This window comes from Mastigoproctus giganteus, chromosome 12, assembly GCF_048544385.1.
Source record: "Mastigoproctus giganteus isolate SK-2022 chromosome 12, ASM4854438v1, whole genome shotgun sequence".
Classification (NCBI taxonomy): Eukaryota; Metazoa; Arthropoda; class Arachnida; order Uropygi; family Thelyphonidae; genus Mastigoproctus; species Mastigoproctus giganteus.
The window spans coordinates 127,060,429-127,074,446 of record NC_143586.1 but is presented as its reverse complement, the minus strand read 5'-3'; the positions used below and the strand labels follow the sequence as shown (position 1 = coordinate 127,074,446).

General features: G+C 37.4%; 1 protein-coding gene across 1 annotated transcript in view; it reads right to left on the bottom strand.

Annotated features, from left to right (window-relative positions):
- Positions 1–14,018, bottom strand: part of LOC150077407 (putative fatty acyl-CoA reductase CG5065) — a 227,872-nt gene that overhangs the window by 194,302 nt on the left and 19,552 nt on the right. Inside the window, exon 2 of the mRNA XM_090385889.1 lies at positions 13,555–13,671. Within this exon, the coding sequence (XP_090242015.1) occupies positions 13,555–13,671 (117 nt within the window). The remainder of the gene's footprint in view (positions 1–13,554; positions 13,672–14,018) is intronic.

The window sequence follows — 14,018 nt, the reverse complement described above, 5'->3', positions numbered from 1 at the left end:
TTGGTAATAATGCTAAGCATATCTTATCTGAGCTTTTCAATTGGGATGAGTCAAACAAACTTAAGATTTCTCCCTCAAGAGTCACTTGAAAGAATCACTTTCAGCATCAAGACCACTGATTATTAAGATCAATGGTCAATCAATTCCTTTTAAGGAATTGATCGGCCATTTTGTAGTGGTGACAAAATTGTCACCACTACAAAATACCTTATATTAAATATTGACAACAGGCTAACCTTTAATACTCATATTAAAAACCTTGCAGAAAAAATCAATAAGTTTTCTGGCATGTTAATATGTATTTTTTGCCCGGAGTGGAGTCTTATTACCAAAACCTTAAGACTGATGTACATAGCTGTAGTCTTGCCCACTGCTACTTATGGGTCAGGTGACTGGTTCCATCATGCCTTACCATTCAAAACAAACTTAACTCTATTCAACAGTCCTTCCTCTTCATTCTCATTTGAATCTGCCATATTGTCTTTACTCCTGATCTCTTCAAACTGTTTCTGGCTCTCTACCCTTGGATTTATTTCTGGTTTACAGGGGTTTAATCCTACTGCATCCATAAAGGTTCTTTGGTAGAATTCAGAGGCATAACTGTTGACCCTGAAACTTCACCTAAATCCGAAAAGGCTTGCTGTTTTCAAATCTTAATGTCCAATTGGTCCTCTGGTTCTAAGGGTAGAGTCACTTTTCAGTTCTTTCCAGCAGTTACTTCTTTTGGTAAGTTTGTTTCAAGTTGGCTAACACCCAGTATTTTTTGCTGGTTATTTGCTAAATGGACATGCTTCCAACGATTTGATTGGATACCACAATCCAATTTGATTGGATACTATGGTGTGGTCACAAAAGGAGCTGGATGCAAAAAATAATTTTGATATATGCTTGGACTTCAGCAAAGCTTTTCATACTGTTGCACATGGAACACTACTGTACAAATTGGAGCAGTATGCATTAAGGGCAAGTTTCTACAATGGATAAAAGGATAGTTGAGGAGGAGAAGACAGAGAATGGTAATCAATGAACACAGCTCTCTGTGGATTAATGTTATTAGTGATGTCCCCCAGGGTTCAGTGTTGGGCCCATTGTTGTTTTGTATATTTACCAATGATATTGATGAAGGTACATCAAGCTTAATGTCAAAGTTTGAAGATGATACAAAGGTTGGCAGGGTTGTTAATAACAGTAATGACAGTATGCTGCTAACAGGATCTGGAAAAGTTGGGCAGATAGGCTGAGAAGTGGCAACTGAAGTTTAACATTGACAAATGCAAAGTATAGCATATATGGGTAGCAGTAATTCCAGTGTAACATATCAAACTAGATAGTATTACACTCAGGATAGTGGAGAATGAAAGAGATCTGGGAGTAACGGTGCAATCAGATATGAAGTTTTCTGAGCAGTGCAGACAGGCTGCCAGAGTAGGCCATGGGGTTTTGTCAATGATATACAGGAATTTTGCGAGCAGGGATAAGGAGGTAATTATTCCCTTGTATAAGGCAATGTTATTAGGCCACACCTTGAGTACTGTGTACAGGTCTGTAAACCTCATTTCAGGAAGGATGTAGAGTTGCTAGAATGGGTACAGAGAAAAGGCAACAAGACTGGGGAACAAAGGGGTGCTCTTATGAAGAAAGGCTTAAGTTCTGCAAATTGCAGTCTGGAGACTAGGCACCTGTGAGGCAATCTGACTGGGTGTATAAGGCCTTGAATGGATTGAACAGGCTCAATGCTGATAGGATTCTTCCTCTTGCTTAGATTAATTACAAAGCTGAGGAGGCATAAGCTGAAATTGAAGAAAGACAGTTGTCAAATATGTGCGGAAATTTGCCTTTAGCCAGTGGGTAGTTGATTGCTGGAACAAACTTCCATCTGTCATTGTGGAAGTTGATAGCTGAAATAAATTCAAAGTAGAACTAGACGAGCATTTGAAATGAATGGATGGGTGAAATGGGAAGGAAATCCTTTTTTTTTTTTTAGCCGATGCTGTATAAGCTTGCTTTCTTGAATCGTATGCCAATGCTAATGTAATTCCAAGCTCTTCCAGTTTAACCTTTCTGCTACTGATAGATGTTTTTGTGGTGACAGTGAAGATTCTTCTTAGATCCTGTTCAACTTTCGGGCCTATGACATCCCCAGGTGGCACTTATTTTTCAATATCGGACTGTTACTTCAAAAGAAAATTCTCATGAGTACTAAATGTAACTTCCTGGCATTTCAGGACTTTGTCTCTAAAGTCATTAGTTTACGAAAAAACTTAATGAACATTGCTTCTTGAGTTAAATATTAACTGTGCCTAATTAATTGTACTCTGACTGACAGGTTTTGTGATGTCACTGCTGTCAAGGCTAGCTGCATGACGTATCTTTATAAGTACATAAGATGATTTTGCATCTTTTACTAACATTCTTATGTACTGTGTTATATGTTATTTATGAAGTGCCTTTTTGTTGCCACTGCACAAATATTTACTGACTGATTGGGTTGACTGATGTGTTGTTCTGCACTAACTGAACATTATTGTGCTTAACTTAGATCTGGACCGATGTTGATTTTTGTAAATAATTGGGTTTTTTAAATTATTTTAAAATGTGTAGAACTGTTAAAATTTGTACTAACTGTGCAATTTTCAGTCTGCACAGTGCAGTTTTTTCTGTGATATTTATTAGTTTATTGTCATTATGAACTGTATTTTCCCCACTCCCTCTGCACCCCCCCCCCCTTTTTTGCTGATAATTAAGGTCTGGGTTCCCCTGATCACAGGATTGCTGGCACTCACTGGTATCGCACTTCCTCTTGTGGGTACAGAATTATATATATTTATTATTTTTTTTCTTCCTATTATTATTATTTTATTTATTTATTTTTATTTATTGAAACTTGTCTTGTACTTTCTTCGACCATTATTGATTGTTAAAGCTGGTTCATTATTTTCTATTGCACTACAAAGATAACATGGTTGAGCTGAACTGCTGTTGCAGGCAATGTCTCACATTAGACATAACTAACTAATGTCTTTCTTCTATACACTGTACTCCCTATATTCAAATTCAGCATCGCTTATACCTGAGTGACACCACGTCTCCAATATCCCTACAATGTCTGCATTTGATGACAAATTCAGTACTTCCAATTCATCAAATTTATTTACAATGCTCCTAGCATGCAAGTACACATACAACTGTTCTTACTCTTAGTAATCCAAATACAGCCCATTTATTTACTTGTTCTGTGATGACCCACAGTAGGGTGTGAAAATCCCCCGCAATCTTGCTTTCCAGGCTGCTGCATGTTCCAATACAAGCACTGCAAGAATCACTTCCACCCCTGCCTGCAGCTCTAGCCTGTGTACCCTGCCAGCACTTCTCATGAATGGAATTCAAATCCCTTATATCTCACAGAATAAATATTTAGGAGTGACACTAGATAAACTAGGATTTCAAGTCTATGTAAACAGTATTGGTCAAAAGGTTAAAAACTTTACAGCATCTGTTATCAAAATTTCCAGAATGGAGTGGGGTTTAAATAAAAAGACTCTAATGCTGTATTATAAAACAATATTTTTACCCATATCAGCTTATGGCAGCTGGCAACTGGTGTCATGTAATTCCCAAGGTTAAAATCAGGACAAAATTGTCACTTCAATGTTAAATGCTTCTGGCTCTTATGAATGCTGCTCGTACAGTTTCAAATGATGCCCTACGGATTCTTGCAGGTATCTATTTAGAGGATTGATTTATAAACTCAAAAAAGGTATGTCTGTTACCATTATGAATATATCAACTGATACTGCTACTGAAATTAAAGCTGAGAAGACTAGAATATGGAGTGCCCTGGCAGTGGCAGAACAGATGGAATGACAGTCCTTATGGTCTGTAACTAAGAGATTTATTCAACAAGTGGAGTTGTCCTCTTCTCTCACTGTTAAATCTTGGTTTTATCCAAAAGTCATACTCCTTTCCTAATAGCTGGACATGGCTCAATCAGAAAAAAATTGTTCCAACATGGGTTGGAAAGGAATCCATTTTGTTCATGTGGTTCTGCTGAAACATGGGAGCATATTATATTTCAGTGCATGCAATATAAAGTTTAACCTTCAAACCTACTTTCATGGGTTCCAGATTTGATGCAGGACAATGTTGCAGTATTTCTTCGATCCCCTGATTGTTTGCTGCTTTTCGGGACTTCTCAGCCATGGTATTCAAGAACAGATTTATTTTGAGATAACGCATTTTACAGTTGCAGTGAATCTGTGACATTCTTGTGTACTGTGAGGCTTTTTTTTTTTTTTCAAAAAAGAAAAAGGGGGGGGGGGGTTGTTTTGTTTTTTTGCTGGTACCAGGGACTGGGCATCCGAAGAGTAGTAGCAGTAGTAGTAGAAGCATGTAATACAAGAAAGTAAACTTATGCAGCATCAGCCAAAAAAAAAAAAAAAAAAACATTTCACACATCCATTCCCTCTAAACATCTGTCCAGTTCTTCCTTGAATTTCTTTAAGCTATCAACTTCCACAACGATAGATGCAAGTTTGTTCCAGCAATCAACTACCTGCTGCCTAAAGGCAACTTTCTGCACGTCAGTTCTATAACTGTCTTTCCTCAATTTGAATTTATGCCACCTCAGATTCAAAATCTGAGCAAGAGGAAGAATCCAATCAGAATTGAGTCCGGTCAACCTGTTCAAGGCCTTATACACCTCAGTCAGATCATCTTAGAGGTGCCCAGTCTCCAGATGCTGCAATTTGCAGGCCTTAAGCCTTTCTTGGTAACACCACCACCATCCTTTCATTCAACCTCAACAATTAGCATTAGCATTAGTAGAGGCATTTGATGCAAGAAAGCAAGCTTATGCAGCATCAGCCAAAATAAATAAATAAATAAATAAATAAAAAATAACCACTTCCACTTCACCCCTCTGTTCGTTCGAAATACCTGTCCAGCTGAGTCTTAAACTTATTCAGGCTATCAACCTCCACGACAAGGGATGGAAGTCTGTTCCACCAACCAACCACCCGCTGGCTAAAGGCAAATTTCCTATGCCTATCTGTCTTTCCTCAATTTGAATTTATGCCCTCTGAGGTGATTATTCTGAGCAAGAGAAAGAATCCCATCAGCATTGAGCATGCTCAAACCATTCAAGGCTTTATACACCTCTATCAGATCACCTCGCTGGTGCCTAGCCTCCAGACACTGTAATTTGCAAAACTTAAGCCTTTCTTCGTAAGAGCACCCCTTTGTTCCATTCACCAATCTTGTTGCCCTTCTCTGTACTCGTTCCAGCATCTCTACATCCTTCTTGAAATGAGGCCTCCAGAGCTGTATACAGTACTCTAGGTGTAGCCTGACCACACCTAGAGTACTGTATAATCACCTCCTTATCCCTGCTAGAAAAATTCCTATATATCATCAACAATACACCATGAGCTACTCTTGCAGCCCGTCTGCACTGCTCAGAAAACTTCATATCTGCCTGCACAACCACCCCCAGGTCCCTTTCATTCTCTACCACTGTCAGTGTAGTACCACAGAGTTGATACGTTGCTCTGGGGTTGCTGTTTCCCATATGTAGTACTTTACATTTGTCAATGTTAAACTTCATTTGCCACCTCTCAGCCCATCTGCTCAACCTTTCCAGATCCTGTTGCAGTAGCATAGTGTCAGTAGTGTCCTTGACAACCCTGCCAACCTTTGTATTGTCTGCAAACTTGGACATTAAGCTTGATATACCATCATCAATATCATTTATAAATACAGACAACAATAATAGACCCAATACTGAACCCTGAGGGACTCCACTAATAACATTAGTCCACGATGAGCAGTGACCATTGATTACCACTCTCTGTCTTCTCTCCCTCAACCACCCCTTTATCCATAGCAGCAATTTGCCTCCAATGCCACACTGCTCCAATTTGTGCAGCTGTCTTCCATGTGCAACAAGTATCAAAAGCCTTTCTAAGATCCAAGTATATAATATCAAAGTTATTCCCTGAATCCAGGTCTTTTGTGACTGCATCATAGTATCCAATCAAATTGGTCAGGCAAGACTTCCCCTTAACAAAACCATGCTGTGTCTGAGCTATAACTGAAGTCTTGTCTAGATGATCCTGCAGTGCTTCTTTAACCAGTGCCTCCATTAATTTTCCGGGAACAGAAGTTAAACTAACAGGTCTATAATTACTTGTGTCGCCCTTTGATCCTCCTTTGTGAATTGGGGTCACATTTGCACATCTCCAGTCCATGGGTACTTCCCCTGAGTCCAAGGAAGCTCTCATAATTATGGCTAAGGGTTTTCTTACTTCCTTTGCTGCCTCTTTTAATATAACTGGATAGATCCCATCCACCCCAGGTGCCTTTCTTGTATTTATCTTCAACAATTTCTCCTCCACTTTACTCTCAGTTATTACAAGATTCTCTAGCTTAATGCCAGATTTGAATACACCTCTGGCATTCCCCTCGCTGAATAACTCCTCATGTGTGAATGTCGATGCAAAATATTCATTTAGTTTGTTAGCTACCTGAGCAGGATCATCAACAGTTGACCCATCGATATCAAATGGACCAATCTGATTCATCCTCTTCCTTCTAAAGTTTACATAAGTAAAGAACTCTTTCCTGTTTTTCTTTGCATCCCTTGCCAAAAATTTCTCGTAATCTGCCTTCGCCTGCCTAACCTCCTTTGTAACTTGGTTACAGATCAACTTGTATCTATCATAGGCTTCTGTGTCACGTGTTAATTTGTATGTATCCCATGCATTTTTCTTCTCTGCCATATGTCTCATTAGTTCATCTGACATCCACTTAGGCCTAAACCTTGAACAATATTTCTTAGTTGGTATGTAAAGCCTAGTAGCTTCCAAGATAAGTTCTTTGAATGCTTCCCATTTTGAATTTGCTGTTGGTAACATCATCAGTTGGTCCCACTGTATAGAATTTAAATACTGTCTCAGTCCATCGTATCTTGTTGCCCTTCTCTGTACTCGCTCAAGCAACTCTACATCCTTACTAAAATGAGGCCTCCAGACCTGTACGCAGTACTCAAGGCATGGCCAGACCATCGCCTTATACAAAGCGATAATCACCTCCTTTTACCTACTAGCAAAATTTCTGTATATCATTAACAATACCCCATGAACTGCTCTGGCAGCCAGTCTATACTGCTCAGAAAATTTCATATCTGACTGCACAATTACTCCCAGGTCTTTTTCATTTTATACTACCCTAAGTGTATTACCACACAGTTGGTTCATTTCTCTGGGATTACTGCTACCCATATGCAGTACTTTGCATTTGTCAATGTCAAACTTCAGTTGCCACCTCTCAGCCCATCTGCGCAACTTTTATAGATCCTGTTGCAGTAGCACACTGCCATTACTGTCATTAACAACCCTGCGAACCTTTGTATCATCTACAAATTTCAACATTAAGCCTGATATACCTTTATCAATATCATTGATGAATATACAAAACAACAGTGGACCGAACACTGAGGGACACCACTAATAACATTAGTCCACATAGAGCAGTATCCATTGATTACCACTCTCCATCTTCTCCCACTCAACCGTCCTTTAATCCATTATAGCAACTTGCCCTTAATGCCATACTGCTCCAATTTGTACCGTAGTATCAAAAGCTTTCCTGAAATCCAAGTATATGATATCAAAATTATTTTTTGCATCCAGTTCCTTTGTGATCACGTCATAGTATCCAATCAAATTGGTCAGACAAGACTTCCCCTTAACAAACCAATGCTTCTTTATCCAGTGACTCTGTTATTGTCCCTGGAACAGAAGTCAAACTAACAGGCCTGTAATTACTAGTGTCACCCTTTGATCTCCCTTTGTGAATTGGAGATATATTTGCACATCTCCAGTCTGTGGGGACTTCCTCTGAGTCCAAGGATGCTCTCATAATTATGGCTAGGGTTTGCTTACTTCCTTTGCCACCTCCTTTAATATAACTGGATAGATCCCATCTACCCCAGGTGTTTTTCTCATGTTTAACTTCAACAATTTCTCCTCCACTTTGCTCTCAGTTATTACAAAATCATTTATTTCTCTGTTACAGTTTAATAAACATTTAGCCCTCTCCTCCTTGAATAACTCTTCATGTATGAATGTAGATGCAAAATACTCATTTAATTTGGCAACTATCTGAGCATGATCATCTACAGTCAAACCATTGATATCAAGTGGATCAATCTGATTCATCCCCTTCCTTTTAGAGTTTATATAAGTAAAAAAGTCTTTGCTGTTTTTCTTAGCATCCTTTGCCAAAGATTTCTTGTAATCTGCCTTCACTTGCCTAACTTCCTTTGTGACTTGATTACAGACTAGCTTATATCTATCATAGGCTTTATGTCTCCTGATAATTCATATGCATCAAATGCATTTTTCTTCTCTGCCAAGAATCTCATTAGTTCATCTGAAATCCATTTTAGGCCTAAACCTTGAACAGTATTTCTTTATCAGTATGAAAAGCCAGTAGCTTCCATGATTACTTTCTTGACTGCTTACCATTTTGCATTTGGTGTTGATAACATCATCAGTTGGACACACCGTATAGAACTTAAAAAAATCTCTGAGACCACTGTAGTCACCTTTACGAAATCAAAAACCCTTCCCTTTACCCGATGGTAGTTAAATCTTTAAGTAAATCCCACATCAGTATACAGTGATCACAACCTTCCCAGTGGTACCCTTATCTGAAGTCTTAATGCAGAAATAATTACTGCTGATAACCAGATCGAGAGTATTACTCTCTCTGGTTGCCTCTCTAACGTGTTGCTGTAGAAAATAATCATCCGAGAAATCCACAAAAAGTCTTACTTGTGTGAGAGTGACCAACCTAGAATTCCAGTCTGGAAAGTTAAAATCCCCCATTATTAGACAATCTGATTTACTGGCCCACCCTATTTCTCTGTACAGTTGTTCGTTGTACTCATTAGCAGAATCATTAGGCCTATAACACACTGTTACTCTCATTTTTTCTTTCCCAGTGTTTATGTCACACCAAACTGACTCAACACTGCACTAACCATATATGTCAACTGGATGCACTTCCTTAGATTTTAAGTGTTTCTTAACTAACAGCATAACCCCTCCTCCCTTCTTATCCTGTCTGTACACATTTTACTCTCCAAATTCCAATTCTGCACTGCTTATATCTGTGTGACACATGTCCCTGATATTCCAACAATATCTGCCTTTGAAGTAATGACCAGCACTTCAAATCCATCAAATTTATTTACTATAATCCTAGCATCAGTGTACATGCAAGTACACGTGCACTTGTTCTTATTCTTAGTTACTCTAACACAGCCCGTATGTTTATTTGTTCCGTGATGACTCCCAGCAGTCTCTGAAAATCCCGCACCTTGTTTTCCAGCCTGCTGCTCATTCCAATAGAAGCAGTGCAAAAATCACTTTCAATTCTGCCCGCAGCTACTGTTAATCTTTAGTCTATGAATTCCCCCAAGCTAAAAGTTTTCCGACCGACCTAACATTGCCTCAATAGCATCAGAAAAAATTCTTGCATATCTTCTGTTTAAGTGTATCCCATCCCTGTAGAAGCAGTCTCTCCTTTAAGAAGCACAGACCACGCTGGGAAAAATTCTAACCCATGAGCCTTGTACAATCTCTCCAGGGCCAATTTGATTGACAAGACTCTCATCATGTACTCACTCTTATCGTGCCTGGGCAGAATTGCAGACACTTTTAAATTTAACCCTAACTCATGACTTTTTTTTTCAACACTGACCTGTACTTGTTAAATAAGTCTGCAGATCTCCTACTCGTAATGTCATTAGTTCCTACTTGTAATGCCAATTTGTACAATAATATCAGCCTTTGTGCTCTTAAAAGATGATATCTGTTGCACAATATCATCAACTTTTGCCCCTGGCAGACATAACCTGGTCCTATTCCACCTATCCTTTTTACACATAATATTACCCATCTCCCTGACAATGGAGTCACTGACAATAACTATCTTAACTTAACTCTTCCTAAGTAAAGGGCTTGCAGTCCTTAAGAAGAGTGCTTAACTCTTCCTGTGTTATATGGTTGAAGCACTTTTGAAGAGAAGTTTAATGAATGTTTCTCATGTTTATCTTTTAGGACCAAGAACTTTGAGGAATGAAATTATTGCAGAGATTTTTTTAATGTTTTCCCTAGTTATCCCAAATTTAATTAAAATTGGACTAAGGGAAATCTGGAAAATATTTCTTTGTCAATACATCTGCAAGTAACTGACTCCCAGTGGAGAGATTTTTCACAAAATTTAAAATTTTTGGCTTTTAGAAAGATTTGACATGTCAATTCAAATTTCATTAAAAACAATCCAATAGAAATCTAACAATTAGTATTTGTTTTTTTGGGTCCTCATGTAATAACTCTACTCCCAGTGGATGGAGTTTCATGAAGTTTTGCATCTGTGCCTTTTAGAAAGATTTGTCAAATCATACCAAATTTCATTAAAGCAGACTAATAGAAATCTGGCAATTAGCATTTTTTTTTGTTTTTTTTTCATACATATCACATAGGTTATCCATATACTGTATATTACAGGTGAAACACTGAATATTACGTTTGTTGCTGTTTGCTGGTTGGAGGAATTAATGGGCAATGCGCTGGACATAAACGAAATGAACATTTCTCAGTTCATGCATAAAAGTCATTTCTTCTCCCTTTCTTTTATTATAAATCATGAATTATTGCTCTTTGATAACATTATCTAATTTATTTTTTCTTACTTTGTAACTTACTTATTGACTCTCCCTCATTCTCAAAGGAAACTGAAAATCTGCATAAACTAAATTAAATTTCATTCAATTTTGAAACCAAGTATATTCTGTATATACATTTGTAGCATCTACTATAGATTAAGTACCTGAAGCCACCTCTTGAATGCTACCAACGTACCTAGAGAATATCCTTGATCCTGGGTATTCGCATAATCAGGTATCATTAGGTATTGCATCAACTAAGACAGCAGAGAGCAAAAAATGATGTGAAGTTGGAAGTATTCTTGTGAAGTATCCTATCCTTCATATACTGCTCATCCTATTGCAACTGTAAGTGAATAAGCAAACCCAATTCATCAACTAGCCTCACCAATTTGAATAATCTGTGCTTCAGAGATTTTGCATGGGAGTACATAACTGTTATTCAAATGGGCTTTCCTTTATTGTGAAATTGGAAGGTATAGCTGAGAAGCCACTGCTACAATCATGGCTGGGCATGTGTGTGGAGAAGAGAGAGATTTTTGGACCTGTATTTCAAGGTAGATCTCCACAGTTGTCTGCATATAACTGGACAGACATTTGCCATGTATGCGACTTATCACATATGCAAACAAGTTACACAAGATCTCTTTATTAAAATGTGTACTGTCAGACTTGAAGATGGTGCACTGGGGATATTATGCCCATGTTCAAATTCATATGATGTCCTATAAAACTGCTGATCCGAAGAGTATAATGCTGTATTAATTCACTACATTATATTTTTCTTAATATCAACATGGTTCAGTGATCAAACTCAGTTTCACTTTTGCTCAGAACTTGGAATGGACCAAGGTGAATAAGATATTTTATTAATGAGTATTCTATGTAAAATTTCACATTTAACCCCTAGCATCTTTCTTATATTGCTACAAACTCAAGTGGCAAAAAATGAAACTACTCCTTACAGATTTTGATCTTGAAAATATCAAGCACAGAAATACAGGCAACCCCCGTATAACACGGTACTTTTACAACACAATTTCGCTCTGACACAATCGATAAATTGCACAAATCCTCGCACAACACGGTTTATATAACACAGTTTCGCTCCAACATGGTTAGGGAATTTCGGTAAACCTCGCATAACAGAGCATTTTTGAGCTTTTGTGCGTGGAAAATCCTGCTATTATTTGTAGTGTAATTTTTCAACATTTCCACTCTTTTTGAATCCCCCCTGTTGACTCGCTAGTCAAAAACAATTATTGAGAAATCCTTCTATTTTATTTTGTTGGGATATCCCCGTGTTACGTTCTGTGCTATTGAACTTGTGCTTGTTGAACTTGTGGAAAAATCTAGATTTTTCAAAGTTTTATTACTATTGGATAGCACACCAGGCCATCCAAAAGATTTAAGTCATCCAAATGTTGAAGTTATGTTCCTACAACCACAGTTGTACTAGGTTAATACAACTTCTTTCATTCAGCTATTAGATCAAGGCATTATATCCACCTTTAAAACTCATTACTTCAGAAAATTGTTACAATAGATTTTGGAAAAATTTGATTCCAAATCTATTGAAGTAATGGAGGCATGGAAACATTTCTCAATTGTGAACTGTACCAGAATCATAGCTTTATCGCTGAAAGAAGTAAAACCGTCAACATTAAATGCTTATGGAAAAATGTATGGCCAGAGTCAGTTTATTCATGAAACATGGCCGAACTGGCAGAAAACAGAATCGGTGCAGTAGTAGAACTTCTTACGTCGGTAGGAGTGGAAGGTTTTGATGATATGACTACTGAAGCCCTCGTGGGTAGCACAGTTGAGAGAATCACCCTCCTCCCCACACCAGGTGGAAAAGACCTAAGTTTGAATCCCATCAATGACAGGAGGAATTTTTATGGGTCTTTTTCACAACGTGGCTTAGTTAGTCGGGCTCAGGCGAGGGTAGGGTGGTTTTTCCCTCCCGGAATCTCAGATTTTTCGTCCAGCAAAACAGAAAATCGACCTCAGGGCACAAGCAATTTATAGACAATATAAACAGAGTAACATGGCCTTAGTTGCCTATGCTCCTAAAAAAACAAATAAAAAAATGATATGATTACTGAAGATATTCAAGAATTAGTAGTAGAAAAAGAGGATGGCAGAGCAGATTTTGGAAATGGCATCGGAGGTAAAACCAAATCAATTCAGAGGATGATAGAGCAGATGAAAATTCTAAACTTCAAATTTTACACTAAAAAGCATACGTGAAGGCATAAAGTTAGCTGAGCAATTAGAATCTTATTTTTTGAATGCAGATTCTTGAAAGAAGGGAGCTTCAAAAATGCTTAGTTCCATACGATAAAATTCACAAATATTTATCAAGCAAAAGTAAACAAACCCAATTACTGATTTTTAAAAGAGAATATAAGATACAAGAAATCTAGAATGATGTATTTTTGTTAGTTTTGTTAACATTTTTTTAACGAAATTGTGCATTTTTGCTAGCTTTTGGAATGTAACCTCCCCCCCTTTCATACTTTTTCTTAGTTCCATATAACACGGTTTTGCACAACACAACAATTTATAGGAACCTAACTAATGTGTTATACGAGGGTTACCCGTATATATAGTAGCTTTAATCCTTAGTAGAAACTTCATAATCATCTAGTATTTCAGAAACTATATTTTGCATAATGTGGATTTTCAATTAAAAAATTTTAAATATTTCATGATAATGTTTTCATATGTTACATGTTATTTTCAAAGTACTCTTTTCACACCAAGAAAGAATAATAAGAAATAATGATTACATCTTTGATAAAGTTCCTTCAACTTACTCTTGCATTTAAAAGTTCATCAACACGCTGACGCGGATCCTTCCCTCTCTTTGTCCTCATCAATATATATAAATTACGTATACCTGGACATGATCGGATCAGTTTTTCCACTAATACCTGAAAATGGACAATTGTATTTTATTCATATACATTAGTATAGGCCAAAAGATGCAAAGAAGACAGATATTTCATGCATAACTAAAAAAAAAAAAAGAAAAAAAAAGTCTGTACAACATATACTCATTTTTATCATTCTCTTCCCATGACCAGAAAATACCAATCGACTACTTAAAATTTACCAGACTGTCAATCTCAGCACCCAGTAAAACAATTTATTCCAGTATTCAAACTGCTGATCAAACAAACTTCCTTAAGTAAAATTCATTACTTCTCCTCTATACCTCTTACTTTTTTTATCCTATTGCATTAGCTTCCGAGCTGTGCAACCCACATCACAGTTTCTC